The sequence below is a fragment of the Maylandia zebra genome, linkage group LG11 (assembly GCF_041146795.1).
Source record: "Maylandia zebra isolate NMK-2024a linkage group LG11, Mzebra_GT3a, whole genome shotgun sequence".
In the NCBI taxonomy this organism is placed as follows: domain Eukaryota; kingdom Metazoa; phylum Chordata; class Actinopteri; order Cichliformes; family Cichlidae; genus Maylandia; species Maylandia zebra.
This window is the reverse complement of record NC_135177.1, coordinates 6,297,939-6,318,671: the sequence shown is the minus strand read 5'-3', so window position 1 is coordinate 6,318,671 and position 20,733 is coordinate 6,297,939. Positions and strand designations below refer to the sequence as shown.

Genomic DNA, 20,733 nt, shown 5'->3' with positions numbered 1-20,733 from the left:
TACTGTGCTTTGATGTTTTGGTAGATATAAAAGTAATTGAGAACACGGTGTGGAGGAAGCTTAAACACTGATTGAGTCCGACATGAGCCGCTTCTAGAAAGTTATAAAATGACCATCGTGATGACCTGCTGACCTTGACCTTTTGAATTATCACTTTGTCTTTAATCTTTAATACACTCAAGTGAAATCACGTCATGCTTGGTGCAGGAATGGTATTGACAAAATCTTTGTTTTGTTTTTTTTTCATTTTGTTTTGTTTTTTGTTTTGTTTTTTTGGGGGGGGGGGGGGGGGGGGGTAGGTAGGTCAAAGTGACCTTTCTAATCGGTTGAGCATCAAGTTCAAGTTTACATTTACGGAGGACAAAATGAAATATCCTGAAGACATAACCAAGATATCACATCCCAAACAAAGCTCTCCCACACTGCCTGTAGACCTGTCACACAGTTGCACTCAAAGCAAAGACACAACACATGTGAGGGTGGTGGAAGTGGGTGATATCACAGACGGATGGTAGCATGCTAGAGAGTTTAGCTGCAAACAACTAAAATGTTTAACTTAAATGAAATCTGGTTTGGAATAAAAATGCACTCATTAAGGCAGAACGCTTGTGTCAGAGCACCCACAGGTAGCAACAACACACTCAGTTTTTCCTTCAACACAAATCCCTCCAAAACACTGCAGAGGGCAAGTGAAAATTAAGCATCTGCCACTCATTTGAATAATTTACAAAGAGATCTGTGCATCTAGTCAGTGTCTCCATAATAGGATTTCAAAAGACTGCAGATACTAGTGTGTTAGCAGTGTGGAGGCACACCGCCAGATACAGCAGTTTAAAGGATTGTGTTCACAGCAAAAAAAAAAAAAAAAAAAAATCTTCTTACTCAAAATAAACAGCAGGGCCCTTCAGTTTAATTCATAGCAATTATTAAAAACCAAACAGAAGAAAGCAGTTTGTAACACTGGGTGCCATTTTTAATTATAGATGCTTCTCCAGTATCCATCACCTTCTGGTGAACTGACAGATCACACACTCTTAACTTCATATTCTCATCTTCACCACAAGACAGTAGTGCCAATGTGGAGACATCAAAACAAATTTACCAGAACAAAATGCAACCATGTGCCGCCTCAGACAGAATCAGAGAAACGTCTCTGTAGAATGGCTCTCTGATGAACTGCTGCTTACTCACGTCCATAAACCATCCACATGGAAAACTGCAGGAATCCTACAGATTCAATTATTAAACTTTCAATATTAATAATAGTAATAGCAGCAGCTAACTCCAACTAAATATCTATATGCTTCACTATATGGAACAATCTGAGATGTAGGGTACTGATGTAAGATTGGTCTGACAAATCACATATGCAGTACATAGCCAAAAAGGCAGCTAAAACAGGCTTCTTTAAAGTTTAGTGAGAAATTCAAAGCAACCCAGTTCACCCAGTAACAGTCTGTGAACCTATAAGACTGCTGCTGGACTGTTGTTAGTGTGTGGGGGCATGGAGGTGTACTAGGCAATCAGGAAGGCACTGTTACAGAGACCATAATACATCGTGTGACATTAGCTGTGCTCGTTGACAGTGACCAAGAGGCTAAATAAATAAATCAGTGTGACTGCATCAGCTATGAGCCAAATTACCCCCTTACACACACTTTCACAATCAGTGCACACCTATCAGACGTTTAGCAGTCCTAAATATTAACTGTAAAGTTTGAAGCCTCACAAGGGAAAATGTAAAATGCCAAAATGAAAACACATCAAAGACCAACATAACCAATGTGGGTCAAACGTTCTGCACCCTTCCCATAATCGAACTCAAGAAGCCTGCACCACAACTCTAATTAGCAATGCAGACTTTGTGCACTCTTTCAAGTGTCGAGGAAAAAGCTGATAACACTGACTACATGATGAGTGCCATTTTTTTTCCTGCAGGCTTTAGAAAGCTGCCTTCAAGCCATGGAGCACAGCTGTTTTCACAGCCTGAGAAGGAGGTCATCATTAATGAACTTGTGTTGGTGCACACAAAAGGAGGCTCACCCACACATTTTGAAAATAATACCATCTACAAATACAAGTGAACCCACTGTGACAAATGAGTAACAGATAAAGGTTCCACTCCAGGGACAGTGGAGTTGGGAGTCCATCCCAGCACTGGAAGCCACGAGAGCAATGGACTGATTCTTATATAGCGCATTTCTACTCTCCCGGAGTAATAAAAGCGCTCTATACAACATGCCACATTGACCCATTCACACACACTTTCTTCTATACTTAGTGCTTCTAACTACATTCAGACACATTTATTTGACATGCAGACTGGAGGAGCCAGGGATCGAACCACTAACCTGCTCTACCTCCTGAGCTACAGCCACCCCAACTGGTGGCCCCAACTGAGAGCAACTAAGTCAGCGTTGCAGTGGGTTAATATGAGTAGAGTCCATATGTCTGTACATATAGAAGGTCAGTGAAGTAGCCCTCCACGGGAGAGATCAAAGGATCCATGGCTGTTTTGTGTGGAAAAAGGATAGTGTGCAACACCATCACTCAGAAGACAGGACCACTTTCTCGAGCGAACACGTCAGTTACACCAGGAGGGAACCTTTTATAAACACTGAAGCGTCACAGGCACTGTCACACACATGCTTTAATATACAACCTAAAACAAAGACTCACATTTGGTCTCTTTCTGCATTCCACAAGTCACATGACTTCGTGTCCTGCAGTGACCCCTTCACTTTAAAATCCAGAATTTTTAATGCACAGCGTGGCAAACAGTTTGTCTGTGCCATTACTTGTTCTACTTTTCAAACTCATGAGGCTTGCAAGCACTATGACAATAGTTCACAGAGTCGCAACTACTGCCTCACTCTGTCAGATGCCAGCATGAACAGACCAATCCACCTCCACACGCGCAGAGAGAGAGAGACAGGTCCCGGAGAGACAAAGAGGAGCCAATTAGCTGCAGACGAGGGAAAACACAGCCGAGCAGGAGGAGAGCATGGAGCTCAAAGAGGTGAGGCCTGCAGGGTGAATGAAAACAAGTTAACTGACATTCAGCTGTGTGTGTGTTTGTCACAGAGATATAGAGCTGGAGGTCAAACAACGACAGGTCCATCCACAGTGGAGGCTGTTAGAGCAGCGGTCCCCAACCGTTTTTGCGCCACGGACCGGTTTATGCCCGACAATATTTTCACGGACCGGCCTTTAAGGTGTCGCGGATAAATACAACAAAATAAAACTAGTACCGGTACCAAAAAAAAAAAAGAAGATTTATTCATAACACACGTGAAAAGACCCAGGAAAACCGAGTAAACGATAAAAACGATAACAAAATAACGCTGAAAACTGATAAAAACCCTGAAAGCCATACATTTTACACCTGAGCCTCAACTCTCGCAGCCCGGTACCAAACGACTCACGGACCGGTACCGGTCTGAGGCCCGGGGGTTGGGGACCGCTGTGTTAGAGCATGAGGGAGGCATCCTAGAGAAGAGGTCAGCTTTAAAAAAAAAAAAATAAAAAAAAGTGGAAGAGGAAGTCACAGGGCTTCACCTGTCTGATAAAAATACAAGTGCACCATTTGTAGGAACCGTGGCTTTTGTTCATTACCTTTACGCAGGCTGTTTTGTTTGTAGAGCAATGTCTGTCTGACAAGATGTGTCACAGTAACAAAAGCAAAAGAGGTGGAATAAGAAATCATTATCGATCAGTCTCTCAAGTTTTCGCTGGACTGAATCCCATCCCACCTGCCATAGGCCGAGAGGTGGGGTGCACCCTGGACAGGTCACCAGTCAGTCACAGGGCTAACATAGAGAAACAATCACACACACTCATATTTGCATTTATGGGGAATTTAGAATCACCAGTTAACCTGACCCCACTGACCGCATGACTTTGGTCTGTGGGTGGATGCCAGAGAACCCAGAGAGATAGAGGATTCAAACCCATTACCTTCTTGCTGTTAGGCAACAGTGCTAACCACTGTGCTGTTTCGCAATATCATTTTGCTAAATAAAATATTTCAAAGCAGCAAAAGAGAAATCCTCCAGGTTTCCTGTCTTTGTAATTGTGGCAGCAGGGCTGAATCAGGCTGTTAGAAAAGACGTGACTCTTCCTGTCCAGTTTATTTACAGTTTATTCAGAGAACTACTCCTTCAAATGCGTTCAGTGTTGTTCTTTTTTTTTAAATATATAAATTGGTCCCATATCTGATGAGTGCTTCTTTAGTGTTGGGCTGTTTAAGAATGGACCACAAGGTCAGAACTGAGCATCCCCACTGGTTAGGGTAGCACACTTTAAGCTGTAGACAGATCTGAGCTCAAGCTCACAAAACCAAATCATGGTGACATTACACAAACATACAACCAGAAAGACAACAAGCAGTCAAAAATCCAAAACATTGTGATGGGGACACGTGTGCCAAAAACACGAGGGTTTATTGCGCAGCCGTTTCATCACTGCTGTCTGTCACTCTGCTTACACAGAACTGGTATTATGGGACAAAGAAATCTAGCTCTCGGGTGCATATTATATCCCCCACTGAAGTGCCACAGCACATCACAGTGCTACTTGTAAATGTTCGCATGCCCCCATACACAGACACACACACAGATTTCACAGAGAAAAAAAAAAGTAGAGCACACAATCATAGATCAAAAAGCACTGGTGGAAGAGAAGCTGTCAGCCTACGGTGTTAATACATTGGTTTCACAGCTCCAGCAGCAGCCAGAGCTCACTGCAGTCACTCCAATGTTCACACACGCAGATACTGGGCCTGATAATCTGTGCTACCACCATCAACTTCCTCTGACTGCAATCTCCCAGTAAAACACTCTGTCAACTTTAATGCATTTTCACACTAACTGCTCTTTCACATTAACGGCTCCATGCAACAGCCTAAAAATCAGGGGCCAGCAACAAAAGCATTCCCTGTCATCTTATTAAATAAATACATGAACATTTGTAAAGTGGGGGTGGCCATAAAGTCAAGTTCACACTAGTGCTCGACCTTTTCCCCCCTCTCCTTTGAACGATAGCTTAAAATGACTCATCCCCACTCTGACTGTTGCGTAATGAAACGGCAGAATTAGTATTATGTAAGCTGAATAAAGGAAATCTTTCATGTGTACGCAGTGGTCAGGATTTCCGGGTGGAAAACAAATTACTGGCACATCAAAAGGTCCAAAATGTTATTAATGACACTCGTTCGGTGTTCGTCCCCTCCTGATGCCGTTTGCCAGCTCATCTGTGCAGCTGTGTGAAGCTGTGACACTGCAGCTGAATCAGGGCACAGTGGCAGCTGGTGATGTTGAAAGAAATTCTCATGTCTTGAAGAGACTGTTCTCAAGGAGTTCACTTTATTAGCACAAAAGTGCTAACAAAGAACCGCTGACATGTCACTGTTCCCGGTCATCTTGCTATGCTGTTCCACAGCAGCACCCAGTCCTTGCCCTGAGACCTCTAGTCGTGGGTAATACCTTACAGTGAGGAGAACTACTCCGTCAATATTTACAACAGAAAAAATAAGGTATGATATAGATATATATAGAGACTGACACTGTAATGTTGATTAAACATACGCTAATCAACAGGAAAGGGCCAGCGTGAGGGAGGAAAAAATGAGCAGCCAACAGGTCTGCACTTTGACAGAACCACATTATATCTTTACATGAGCTGTGGGTTTGATCCACAGTCAGTGCGCTGCAGCAGAGGTGTCACTTAGTATTATTATGTAATCCAATCCAACTTTATTTATATAGCACTTTAAAAACAACAAAGTTGGCCAAAGTGCTTTCCAATAATAAAACAGAGATAGCAGTTAAAAACATACATTAAGCAGACAAAGAAATAAATATATATAACAATAAAATAAATACATAAATGAAAAAGATAAAAGACAGTATATATATTAAATATTAAAACATGAGTAAAATAGACAATAAGTGAATAAAATTAGCAAAATAAAAAGATTAAGAGTGACCTACAGCTGACTAAAACTGACTACAAGCTGACTCTGGTACAACTAAAAAGCCTTTGAAAAAAAGTGTGTTTTTAAAAGAGATTTAAACATTTCAAGTGTTGGAGCCAGCCTAATATTGATGGGCAGTTTATTCCATAATTTGGGGGCCACAACAGCGAAAGCTCGGTCCCCCCAGTGTTTCAGTCTCGACATGGGGACAGCAAGGAGTGACTGGTCAGTTGATCTGAGAGACCTTTGTGGAGTGTATCGTAGAGGTGGGAATCACCATACATCCCACGATACGATATTATTGCAATTTTTAAAAATATTTTGCGATATTCAGATTCTGTACATAAAGGTAAACTTTATCAATATTCATTTTATCTAATATCAAAGTCTCACACTCAGTCTTTCTCTCATTTCAGTCAGTTTTATTGTTGACAAACTGAACGGTTTGTATTACAGTCTAGTCCAACTTAACTGAATGCAACCATCTGGTACAATTATAGCTATTCTGAACTATGCAATTTATGAAAACAATGCAGCCCATTCAGCAACTGAAGAATTTGAAAGTAAATTAAAACAAAATATAATTTTACATTAAATAAAAAAGTTTTAAACTTAATTAAAATAAAACATGTCTTAAATTAAAATAAGTAAACTATCATGTTTATTGCTGCCATAAAAAAGTTAAACACATTTGGACAGTGAAGGAATGTCAGGATTCTTGCTCAGAAAAAGGATCAACGTGCTCTGAAGTCAGAGCACAAAAACATTTTTTGTAACAAAATATCGATTTCTGCTGTCCCTGTATCGATACATTATTAGCCAACAAAATATCTCAATACTACACAGTATGGATTTTTTCCCCCACCCCTAGTGTATCGGTGTAGAAGGTCTGACAGGTAAGAAGGAGCCAGGCCATTTAAAACTTTAAAAGCAAACAATAAAATGTTAAAATGAATTCTAAAATGGACAGGCAACCAAGGTTAAGTGTAAAGCCAGACACAGGATGAAGAAAAAAAAAAAGCAGAGCTGCTTGGGACCAAAGCAGGAGCTGTGTCAGCTTGGAAAACAGACTCGTTTAGCTTCATTTCTGGTCATGCTCCTGAGCAGGTGTGCCACAGGCAGCTCCTCCACACACAGCGAAAGGGAACCAGGTGAAGCAAAGATAATGTGTCACTCAAGGTTAACAGGTGTTTTACCTGGAGACAGATGAGCAGTCCAATTGGAGTTTGTAAAAACAGTCATGTTTGTTTAAAAACAGCAGCAACACAAAGTGACGCTAACCGAGAGTCCTGCCTGGACTCTATAACCTTGTGCCAAATATTAAATTTTTGTTGAACGGGAGGTTTTTGTTCCATTTCTTCTATATATAATTATATTTTATGTACTTTATTTATCCCACAGGGGAAATTCAAAGCATCCATCCATCCATAGATATACAAACTTTGTGAAACTAACACACTCTTTACACTCCTGCCATCTGGAAAAAGGTACCGAAGCATTCGGGCACGCACATCCAGACTGTGCAACAGCTTTTTTCCACAAGCCATCCGTCTCCTCAGCAAAAAGGGACTGACTGATAAACACGCACACACACACATACACTAACATTATCACTCAGCTTAACTCAAATACCTCAAAACATTGAGACTGGACTGACTAACCAACACAAAGCGCAAACACACTGACCTACACCACCAAACCATCGCACACACCAACCTGTAAATGCTCTTTTGCACAATATTATTACTAGATATATATTATTATTTTTTTTGCACTAACTTGTCTTGTAGCACCTTGGTTCCTGGAGGAACGTTGTTTCGCCTCACTGTGTATTTTTAAACTGTATATGGTTGAAGTGACAATAAAGTTGAACTTGGACTTGGACTTGGAGAATCACACAAAAAATTGAAAAGGTGATGAGATGAAATACTGACTCAGCTTTTTGCCCATGATGGATAAACTACTGGCGTTTATCCACCGGGAAAGAGTCATGTCATCAGGAATCAAGTAAGAAGTGATAAGTGATGACACCAGGGGCCCGTTCTTTGTACGTCGCTCACTACATCCAAGATCAAATGACACATCCAAGACCAAACCATCGCGCTAACCGTGAGCTCGCTAATCCGGTTCCCCGAACACACCTGCTGTTGACGATTAGTACAGCTGGACGCAGTAATGTGACATCACTGGGTGTCGTAAAAGGGGCTACGCATCGATAGTGGAAACATTGATCGGCAACCCTCTGATTGGTCGGCGAAAATGTCGACGGAGCGCGCTCGGTATTTTTCGGCAGCAGAGCAAGAACTCTTGAGTGAGGGATTTCAGGAGTTTCAGAGTTTAATCAGAACGCAAGGGAACACTGCAAAGGCTGCAAAAGCAAGGAGAGAGGGCTGGCAGAAAGTTGCTGACAAATTAAACTCTTAAGTAATTTAATAATAATAATAATAATAATAATAATGGATTGGATTGATATAGCGCTTTTCAAGGCACCCAAAGCGCTTTACAATGCCACTATTCAGTCACTCTCACATTCACACACTGGTGGAGGCAGCTACAGTTGTAGCCACAGCTGCCCTGGGGCAGACTGACAGAAGCCAGGCTGCCATATCGCGCCATCGGCCCCTCTGGCCAACACCAGTAGGCGGTAGGGTAGATTTATTATATTACACTATATTATCCAATATTATATTACATTATATTATAATATGTTATATTATATCCCCTTTCACATTAGAGCCACAACAGGACCCACTAGAACATGGGAACAGGTAAAAGTGAAATATAAGAATATTCTACAGAATGGTAATATTTATCACTTATATTGCTTTTCGTCTCTTGGAAAGAGACCCTGGAATGATCTGTTTGTTTATAACAGCAACCAAGAAAAGGGCAGAGCAAAAAAAAAAGACAGGTGGTGGTCCTGCACCCCCTCGTCAACAAGTTGGTTAAGTAAATTATATCCTAACGTGAAAATCGATATCTCTCTATGAGCACACTGTCGCGCTGAGCTAAAGGATCCTGTCTGTCCCGCAATATACGCTGAATTCTGAAAACTCTCCTTATCAATCTTGCACCTTCCGCAATGGGTGTCTCGCGTATACGGACAGGACATGGCTGCGACAGGCTTCCCAAATCCACCTTGGCTTTTATAGCCGTGGTCTCTCATCTTGATTACACAAAGTAATTTGCAATTGCTACTCTGAAATATGAATTACATCTGTAATAATCACATACATGTAATAGAATGTTAATAGTAGATTTCCCTTTTTTAGGAAATGACCTGTATGTATCTGTGTGAAATCAATAAAAGGATCAAGTACTGCATTATCTTTAGTTACATTGATGTTATTTATTTATGGTGAAACAGTGGTGGAATATCGCTGTTGCTTTCGTATAAATGAAGCGGACATACCTGCGTGGCCGCGATCTAATCCTGTTTACATAAAGTAAACCTGCTCCCGAGCAGGTTTACGCTTACGGCTCTGTTGCTATGACAGCAAGTCCCGGATGAGCTTCGGGGAACCGAACGATCCAAGATCACGCGAAATCGTCAACAATCAAATCCAGCTAACCTACTTAGCGAGGTACGAAGAACGGGCCCCAGATCAGGAAGCAGACGTGTCTTGCTCATCGCTCTTAAGTGTCAGTGTTTCTACAGATACAGACTAAAATGCAATCCAAGAAGATTCAAATTAAAACTGGCTCAGCAGTATTTCCAAACGCCTTTGTTAGACCTTGTGGATAATACCAGGTGTGTGAACATGAAGGGATTTTTGTCGTGTTGTTTTGAATATATACATTTATTTAAAACATATGAAAATAAAGAGAGAACACCGACTCTTTGCATGGCTCCTCTCAGAGTACTCTGGCTTCCTCCCGCAGTGCAAAGACATGCGTTTTAGCTTAGCTGATCATTCCAAACTGTCCGTAGGTGTGAATGTGGACGGTTGTGCGGCTCTTTGCGTCAGCTCTGTCACAGACCGGTGACCTGTCCAGGATCAACAGCATTACTGGATCCTTTCTAACATGCTATTACAGAAAGAGCAGCTCCTGCTTCCTGAGCAGCGTCTGTGATGACATGGAGTGCTGCTCCATCCTCATTAATGCCATTAAATATGCATTCCCACAATAGATTACCTTTAACAATACAATAAATGTATTCATTTATTTTATTTTTAAATTGCACTCATTGTTGTCCTGTGGTGAATCAGGTCATTATAGTGCACTGATTCAAAGTACAGTAGCAAACCTCTCCCTGACACATTCTGACAGCCATGACTGTGGCTAAATTGATATTTCCTTCATAATGTTGTTTTTCATTACTGCTGTTCCAGTTTCCATCAAAATAGGATTTTAATATTCCATTTCCATCTGCATCATTTCCGTGCAATGCTAAACACTGAGAATGAGAATGACTGGAAGTAGTAGCGTGATGCCTGTAATGAGCTCAACTCTGTGGTAGGCATCATATTACTCTGGTAATGCAGCAACAGGCACAGCCCCAGCATCTACAGCTCATCATTATCAGCTTCATAAAGGTCATATATATTGCATGGCAGCTGCACAGTATTGATTTACATTCAACAATGTGTGTCAGACCCAACTGAAAAAACAAAACAAACACAAAAAAAATAAAATCACAGGTGAAAATTTTGAAATCAGTTCAGCAGTAAATAAAATATGACAATGTGTGTGTGGATTAAAGTCCACGCTTCACAACGTCGCTGTCCCCTCGAGGTCCTGTGTGTGAGCCAGATAGCCTGTCCGGGCCTTCATCTCGCTGCCTGCTACCATCAGCCAGTAGGAAAGAACATTTGCTCCCCTGCCCAAAGAAAGCGCTGGCGCTTGGCAGAGTCAGTGCCACTAAGGAATCAGGTGTCAGTTGGATCAACTCAGTCTGGCAACACAGCTGACCAGAGGCACAAACTGTCATGACCTTAGTGACCGAGCTGAATGCACCGCTAAAGGCACCTCACAGGAGACCACAGGGCTGCTCTCGTGAATCATCAGCCAAAGCCCAGACGTAGCTGCAGTGCTTTGCTGACTGGGACACAATTTTTGTTTTACACAGTGACTTTACTGTCACCTAAACTTGGGGAATGAAAACAGGAAAAGGAAATAAACAATTCTAACTGAGTGGCAGTGGGGGTGAAATAATTTCGTAGAAATTAGTGGAACAAAAAAGCAGCCAGTGTCAATGAAGCCAACCAGGCTAAGTGCAGAATCTGATTTCCGATTCAGTTTCAATGAGGCACTTTTCATTTCGCCTCCCCTGCCTGCCCTGTTTTACATTCTCAATCTTCAAAAGCGCCTCTCCCCCTCAGGAACGTGCAGAAGAGGGGTTAGATCTTTAAAGACAGACATACAGCAGCGCCACAGCCTGGGTCTAATACCTGTTCATTACACAAAACAAAACCTCTTGCTCCCATTCGCAGAGCACCTGGTAATGTGGCCCCAATGATAGCCCACTCTGCAGTTCACACACAGCATCAACTCCGTCCTCCATAAACAGCAAGCCATTTCTTATTATGCCATGTTTGCGGACACGAGGAACAGAACAGCATTTTCACGTTAGACAGAATTCACTGTAATCCCGCTCAGTTTGCTTCTCTTCCTCTATTGATTAACAAGGTCTGCCTCAATTGATTTGCAGAATTCAAACATGGAAATTAATCTTAGAATAATTTAGCCAGTGATGTGAGCACAGCTGGGTATAGAGAATTATTCAATGGCAATGTCTCTACTAAGATATATTTGAATAATGCTGTAAGATTGAAATCAAATAAAATGCTTTTTCCAATCGCCTCTGGGTTGTTTTTTTTCAAGCCATCTGCAATATTATTTCAAATCAAGGCTAGAGGTCCATTCACTCTGTAGCTCATGGGATGATTTCAGCATTACTCATACAGGGCATGTGTTAGGCAACTTTCACCCCTCACCCAGCAGTTACTACTGCAATGACCCCCCTCTGCAGATGCAAATCCACGAGCAGCATCCTTGGATTAAAAGTACATCAGTGAGTTTCTTTATAGGCTGTAAAATTGAACTTCTGTTTTACTAAAGCAAGCAAATAATTTTTTTTGCTTACAGCAGCGTGACCGGATAGCGGCATCACCGAAAGTCTTTCAGAGATGAATGAGTTTCCCTGTTATCTAGGGCAAAAATACAATGACTAACATTAACCACCACCTCCTCCTGCCAGTCGAAGCCACCGAGGTGAAATCCCGATCTCAATTAGCTTCCAACATCTTTTTCCTCAAACTGCACATCCCAGGTAGGGCTGCACGCTTTTGCATAAAATGAGAATCACGATTTTTTTTGGCTTAGAATTGAGATCACGATTCTCTCACGATTAACCGTGCAGCCCTAATCCCAGCATTTAAAAGATCTGTGCAAAAGCTGCAACTTCCCTTGGGTGAGAAGTGAAAAACAGCACAAGTTTGGGTATAAGCATATTCACTGTTCTCAACATGTAGCTTCAACTTGAAAAGCAGATCTTCAGACAAATATATCTGGACATCAAGTACCAGCGAACCACAAGGCCCTGATGAATGAAAACTAAAGCAGAACACTTCTCGAAATCGACTGTGATGCAGTCGGTGAGATCGTTTCTCCAGCGATGACTCTCACTCCTGTTGGCCTTGAACTAAAGCATTCACTTGTAATTTTAGTTATGCATCACATCCTGTCAGTATGCACACAGAGGCTCTCCCACTAAGAGCACATAATGTGTTTTGTAAGTTACTTACAGCATTTGTGTTTGTTACTTGCAGCCGATTTCATCTTCTGTCAGTTAAAATATCAAAAAAAAAACAAAGCATCTGAAACAGTCACAGTTTTCATTTTATTCTGGGATTATCCACTTCAAGGGTTAGGAAACAAGATTAAACATTTGACTAGACATGCTTCGGTGCTTTCAGTACTGAACAATTTCAGTATTCAGTTTCACTACGAACTACAGTCAGTCAAAAATACGATGAGGTTAAACATTAACCCTCAGTTACCCAAAGAGAGGCATTGAAACAGCCATGACAACGACAACATTTCAAAAAATAAAACTGGATGACTTTGATAGGACGACCTATGAATGGTTTTGATGCCTGCACCGATATCAGAGAACCGGACACCAAGTGACACTAATTCCCTTAAATTGCCCACAAGCTTTAATACAGAGAGATGGCGCTTTAGGAAAAAAGATGACAGGTGGATCAGACGCGCTCTCCTTGCCAGACCTTGCTGCTGTGAGGGAGGTCCAGCTCACAAGCAAGCAACTTTTAGTCCATCAGACAAAGACATAAGTACTAATGAAGCTGGTTTTTCTTCTTTCTGATGCTGCACTGTGCATATTAACGCAGTCCAAACTTAAAGCAGAACTAACCACGTACGGGCTGGCTACCTAATGTCAGCCACAGCTCCCTTTCCTGTCAAATCTAATAGCTCGATCTAGAACTTCTGAGGGGAACGCACTATTAGCCAGCCACATCAAAGGGATGCATCAGAGAGAGGGGGCGCGAGCGAGGGAGGTGGAGAACAAACAGGGTTGCGGAGGGTTGATACTCCTCCATTCTTGTTTCAAAGATAAGCTCATGAACAGCAAACAACCTTGCAGTGAGGTCACAGGGCTGTGCAAGACAGAAGTGTCATCAGACAACAATCGCACACGTCTGTAAATCCCGCTCGCTCCTGTTCTCCTGAATGCTGGGCAACCTCAAGGTTTCTTCTATCACACAAGGTGCACATGCAGAGAGGATTCAAACTCTCGCTCTGTTACTTCCTTTATACATTCACGCATGCACACCAGGGATTCCCCTTCAATGCACGCGGTGAGGCAGATTGTGCCACCTGCCTCATTTATTGTAATCACTAATCACATTTTTTAATATAAATAAATTACAAAAAACAAACAAAAAAACAACAGGTGCATGCACACCCCCTCCGCCATCCAAACATGTACTTTACTTAAGGCTGCTGTTCTAATAGCAAAGGGAGAGTGATAGAACAATAAAGCAGTGCATGAATAAATTTCACTCCATGTCACGCCATGTTACACTTTCAGACAGTGACACACAAGAAACTGAGGGATTCTCACCCAGCCAAAGCTTTCAAGCCTCCTCTTTTATTCAGCAGACAGACATGGAGCTGGCAGTTTAATCCACGCTGCTGGTCTCAGAGTAATCATTAAATGCTTTCAGTGATGCAACGCAGGGTTGGACCAGGCAATCGTCCCTCAGAGTACAAATAAAATACATTGGACCCCCCAAAAAAAACCTGGACTATTCCTGGCAGAACCCACGCACACAGTTCGAAATGAAACACAAAAAAGGCATGACAGACGTGTCACGGCTGGTTAGCAGAGAGCCAGCCTGTGAGGGGCTTCACTATGTCCGAGGAAAGTTTTGCAGAATCTCAGAAAGGCACACAAACACGGGAAAAAGTTCAAAGTTTGGCCAGAAGCCCTTCTTTTTTTTAAAAAAAAAAAAAAAACACTCTCTTATATCAAAGTCTTAACTGTGGACTCGGTATCCCAGCCGTCAGCTGCACTAAATGTCTCAGAGTGTAAGGAAGCCCTTTTCGCACCACAGCAGTTTGTACTCAGACCCCACCTGAAAATGAAACTTTAGAAAATGTACTCGTATGGAAAACCAAAGGTGCCCTGCAGAGGCAGGGAGTTTCAGAAGGAGAAACAATGGTTTCCACTGAAAATCGCAACAATATTTTTAAAAGAAAGAAAACTGGGTACATTTTGCTCACTGGAAGCCTTTTACTGTAATATGCATGAGGCACATTGCTGGCACACCAACTATATTAGCCTCCATAACCTGTGCTGGTGCTTATCAGCGGGTAAACAGGACAAATCTGTGTCAGAAGGACCGGAGCCACTACGCTCATTCATGGCCGCTTCTTTCCGTTTTCACCCAGCGTCAGATGAAGCTGTCACTATTGTCCTCGGTCACTCCTCTGACCCCCTTCTCCCCACCGCCTGCTCTGATATTGCACTTTTACTAGGAACTACAGTATCAAAGCAGGCGTCACATGACACTAAAAGCCTCACCAAAGTCATTCAGGCTCACCTTTTTTCCCCCAAACAGGACAGTGAGGGGGGGAAAGCCGTATAATTTTAAAGCACTGCGTCGGCACAATGGAGCTCTGTCCTAAATGACCGTCTAATAACTGAGCACAATAAGAAGCTGCTTTTTATAAACTGTGCAGGCCGTCATTTTATCATTTTTATTTTCACGAAGGATCGTTACGAAATGTGTCACAGTTAACCTGCCATGTTCTCACAGAAACTTCTTGACAGAACAGGCTAATCTCGGCGAACCGCCTAAACCCGCCAGGGCTGCGGAGAAACTAACTTACCAGGGGTCAAACTCGTGGATGATGCTCTCGAAACGAATGACAGCGAAGAGCCTGGAGCTGAACCCAGCCAGCCAAGCCAGGAACAGGATGGTGAACGACAGCAGGGACTGCCACCCGGCCGGCTGCGACAGGCCGCCGGACAGCCCGCCTCCTCCTCCTGCGCTGTTGCCTCTCTCCGCCACCGCCGTGCTGCTGCGCCCGTTCCCAGAGTACGCCACCCCGGAGTTCAGCGAGGATTTGTGTTTTTCAGAAACCGGGTGATGCTCCGCCATATTCTACGTCAGTCCTGTCGTGGCAAGCAAGCGAAGCGAGCTATCAGTTCTCGCACAGGAAAGAACCCCCCTTTCTTCCTTTTCTCTGCCACGCTCCACTTCCAAACCCACTCGCACCACCTTCCCTGCGGGCCCCGGACCCCCCAAAATCACCGGCTGTATCTCCAAACTTTCTAACCTTACTTCCCACCGACCGCTAAACCAGTTCAATAATCCCAGGGAGTTACATAGCAGCGCGGTTTTGCAGCACACTGGAAATGACACACACACGCGGCTCGAGCAGCTCTTCCTTCCTTCCTTGGAGCTGGATGAAAGGGGGCGGGAGCAGCGCGTGGAACAGGAAGCGCTGTCAGCCTCTCACAACGAGACAGGTACAGCTGAGGAGGACGCGGTTCCAGAAGAAACCCAATCCACGACCAAGCGCATTTGACAGACGGCCAATACGACCAATGACAAAAGAGCAACCTGACCGGTGAAGACGCTCCAGCGTGAGAAGCGAAGTGAAAGATGGTGTTGGAGGGGGGCTGACAGACAGCGGGAAAAGCCTATGGCACGCGGCAGGCTTTCTCTCCAGCCAATGAAATAAATGAATCTCACGGAAAATAGTAAAGAAACTGACAGAACAAGGACCGATGTGCCAGAAGAAGGGCTCTGTGCCAACTTTCTGTGTGGTACAAGCCGGTCTACCCATTCACACCGGAAGTAATGAGCTGTTTCTGATGAAGACATCAAGATGAAAGACAGTTGTGTCAGATCAACCAGTACATGCCGCTACCACTATGTGATAAGGTCTCAGTTACAACTACCGGCTATATTAATGATTAAGTGAAGTGACAGAGACCTCCTATCGCCATAAGCTTATGATTTGACTACACAAAGAGAATAAAAGCAATTTTATATTTCAAAACATTGAAAAATATAGACCTTCAACATGAATGTAAAAGTAATTTTAAATTTTACAGGTTCAAAGAATAATCTTGTCCTTTTAATTAAACAAATTCATACTATGTAACACGGATAAATGGGGGGACTTTAGCAAACCTGAGGTTACATAAAAACGCTTGTGTGGGGCAGGGGTGTCAAACTCCAGTCCTCAAGGGCCGGTGTCCTGAAACGTACATGTGTCCCTGCTGCAACACACCTGAATAAAATTAGTAGGTCATTAGCAAGACTTGACAGCATGCTCCGGTGGCAACCCCTAACTTTACTCAAGTAAATTCAAATAAATGTAAGTTTTTGGAAAAATGTACTTCTAAAAGTACTTTTGTTGCACCATGTTCATTCATTCATGAGGTGCTGTAACATGAATCAAATGTCTGAATTGCCACCTCAGCATGCAGTCAAGTTTTATAGCGTCTTAATGACCTATAGGGTCAATAGCTACCAATGGGGTGGGGGGTTGAATGTTGGGAGGTTAATTAAAGCGCACTTAGTTGAAGCTGGGAGACTCACAATAGGCCCATTTAAATTAAAGCATGTGCATGTGTGTCAAGAGCGTGTTTTTCATAAACTAGCTTGGATATTGGTCTCAAAAATACATTTGGATCTGGATGAGGGGGGAAAATGAAGGAGACTGGTGGTGGTGTGGTGTGTGCTCATAAATAAACACATTTTTTAAATGAATAAAAATCAAGGTTAGTGTTTAAAATCAATACTTTGACAGTTTTAGGGTGATACTGAGAAAGTGTAAAACCATACTGCATGGGGCTGAACTTATTTCTCCACATTTATTTGTGGATTCTATTTGCCTTTATTTTGTTTATTCAAATTCTGTTGCCCAAATGAGCAAAAATCCAAGAGAGAGATTAACAATATTTCCTCCTTGTTTTAGGCATAGAGGACTGTGACTGACTGTGCTTAGTATGTTTATAATTCCAATGGTTTTAAAATACAGCCCAAAACCACGGCAGAACCTCCACCATGTTTCACAGATGGCTGTAGACACACACTCACTGTCTCTTTGCCATACATATCAACATTGATTTGAACCAAAACAATCCTATTTGGATTCATTACTCCATCAGATCTGTTGCCACTGTTTTTCAGTCCAGTTCTTGTATAATTTGGTGCATCTCAGCCTTTTTTCTTTGTTTCCCAGCCATTGAAGAATGGCTTCATGACAGCCACAGAAACCATTTTTCATTGTGCTACCTGCAAAAACAAACGTTACAAATGAATGAATAAATAACCAGTCACAGTGGTATTATATTATTCTGTGGGAGAGGCTCAATATTCAGTTCTGTTCACATTTCTCCTTCAGTCTTGTCTCCACTCTGAAACAAGTCATGTGTCTTGGTGGAGCAGTGAGCCAACAGATCTACAATAGCTGTTTCTCTACCAGGAAACATCTTCACTGGCCTATAAAACAAAGCTGGATCCCTGCAGCAGTTTGGGGAATCTGAGACCATTAAATCCGTGTGTCTTGGATACAAGTTGACAGATAAAGAGATTGTTTTAAAACCAATCCTTACAAAAAGAAAAGCAGAGCAATAGTCCTGAGATGAAAGAGCTGTGCTGCTTTGAGAAGACCTCAAGCTTGATAATTTATCTACTGAGGCAAAGGGAATCTTCCTGAACAAAAAGGCATCTTCGGACCCTGTAATGAGTTTCACCATCACATTTAACAGAGTCAGCTATCTCAAGAAGAATTACGGAAGAGAGAATAAAGACTTAACCCTGAGAGCAGCATGTCTCCCTGTGACAGTCTAGCCATTGTTTCAAGGTTCCTCCACAAATTAACCCTGAGCAGGTCTGAGCATTTGTGTGTTATTGTATCTTTTATATTCAGGTATCTGAAATGTAAATTAGTGATAATTCTGTTAGTTTTTCACAATGTGGGGACTTTATTTCATTTGGAGAACTAAGAAAGGATGGCACAACATTTGAGAGGTGAGGGTTCATTTCAGTTTTATTTAAACGAATCTTACTTTAAGACAGCTGATCATAGTATTTGTGTTGAACAATTATCAACATATTTGCTCAGTCTGGTTCTCAACAGCGTTGCTTTTCTCAAAAGAGAGATTTCCTGTAGATTTTCTGATCCCTGCCTGCTGAGGTCATCCATTAGACCATGAAACATTTCCCCTCTGAGATTGAGAGATACTGGCTAGGTATAGTTGGGCTCACCTCAGTGCATGGCCTGGGCTCCAGAACCAGTACTGGACTTGAAGAAAGCATCTGCAGATGCTTTGTGAGCATGGGCTGTTACGATGCATTTGTCCTCTGTACAACTGCAATGGGAGCTTAGTCTGCATTGATGACAATAAGTCCTGCCCTTTGCCACTGATTGTGTTCATAATTTTTGTGGGCAGAATTTCCAGGTGAAGCCAGTAGGTGGAAGGCCTCCACCTGAGAGTAGAATCGATCTTTTATAATAAAGTCTCTCACAGAAATTACTTCCCTTTTTTTTTTTATCAGTTTCACATGCAAATAGTGCACATGCAAATAAGCCGTCGAAGAGATGAGCTAGAAATGTTAATATTGACTCGTACCTTGTATGAGTTCATTCTACTGTAAAGGATTTGTGAGATTAAAATTGTGCTTTGCAGAATTTAAAATGGAGTCTTCTGCAGAATTCAATACAATGCATTAACATGAGTGAAATGTACCAGAGAAATGAGGTAGAAAATTCTAGCCCAGTGATTGTAAAGGCCGTGTGGACTGAGAGTGCAACACAGTGTGTCTTCAATGTGTATAATGCCCTCCATAATGTTTGGGACAAAGACACAAGCTTTGTAGTTTGGCCTCTGTGCACCACCACAGTGGGTTGTAAATCAAACAATCAATATGCGAGTGCAGACTTGCAGCTTTAATTCAAGGGGTTGACAAAAATGTTTTACATGCAATGATTTAAGAATTACAGCCACATTTCTACACCATCTCTCAGTCCCAGAGGTTTAAAATTAGTGACAGTTTCATGGCCAGATGAGCACTGCTCTCTTGTTGTTTAATGACAAATGAAGTGGACATTTTATCTGATGTTGATTTAAAGTGTTACATTTATATTTTATAGCTTTTCACTGTAATTTGATTGTAATTTTAAAGGTGAAACCTAGAAGAGATGTTTGTGTGTAGGAGAGAGGCTGTAATTAGACTGAAAGACTCAAATAAACCTATCAGAGAGAAAACTTTAGAAGTGGCCAAATTCACAATCTGGTACATTCTTTAAAAGAATGAATGAACTGACCAGCTCAGCAGAACCAAAGGGCCCAAAAGACCACAGAAGACAATTAATGTGGATGTTGAATGAATTTCATACCATCTAACCAAGTCAAGAACACTCTTGAGGAAGCAGGTATATAACTGTAATAGTCTATAATCAAGAGGTGTCTTTGTCAATGTTAATACAGAGGGTTTATAACAAGGTGCAAACCCCTGGTTACACCAAGCCTGGGAGGGTCAGTTTAGACTTTGCCAGAAAGAAGAGCTGCACAGGTGTGTAAAAAAAGAAATCTTTGAAGCAAAATTAACCTGTACCAGAATGATGGGAAGAGAAGGAGCTCATGATCCAAAGCATGCACATCATCTGTCTAACCTGGTGGAGGAAGCATTATAGCATGGGCACCTGTGTCTGCATGTGGCTGCTGATAGAAGTGACAGGAGGAATTGTGAAGCATCAGCCAAATGCTGCAAAACTGATCAGACTGGTCTTTACCAGTTTATACCAATTTATATTAGTCTTTACCATTGATGCTGAACTTCTCAAAATTGAGGACTGCAATTTTTCATGCTAAATTTTTTGTAAAACCTATTGAATTAAAGCTGGAAGTCTGCACTTCAATCGCATGCTGATTGTTTGATTAATAGTTCATTGTGGTGGTGAACAGGGGGCAAGACTACAAAACTCGTGTCTTTGTCTGAAACATTATGGAGGGTAGGGAACGTTTTGTGATCTGGAATATAATGCATGTGGAAAAATACCAAAGATACATCAGGTTCATAAACTTATAGGCAAGAGTAGGCTTTAACCCTCAGCATTTGTTCATTAAATTATGTCTTGCTTCCACTATCTTTAAGTTTTGCATTTCACTATAACCATAAGATAGCCAGGTCCTAAAATATGATCTAGCGTATTAGAGCTCGCAGGAACACTGTGAATAGTCTCTCATATGAAACGAGTGATCACAT

The 20,733-nt window shown here is 42.0% G+C and overlaps 1 protein-coding gene across 1 annotated transcript in view; it reads right to left on the bottom strand.

Annotated features, from left to right (window-relative positions):
• Window positions 1–15,961, bottom strand: part of LOC101465204 (dolichyl-diphosphooligosaccharide--protein glycosyltransferase subunit STT3B) — a 75,747-nt gene extending 59,786 nt beyond the window's left edge. The window contains exon 1 of the mRNA XM_004560070.6: window positions 15,335–15,961. Coding sequence (XP_004560127.1) covers window positions 15,335–15,606 — 272 coding nt within the window. The 5' untranslated portion in view covers window positions 15,607–15,961. The remainder of the gene's footprint in view (window positions 1–15,334) is intronic.
• Window positions 15,962–20,733: the final 4,772 nt, after the last annotated feature.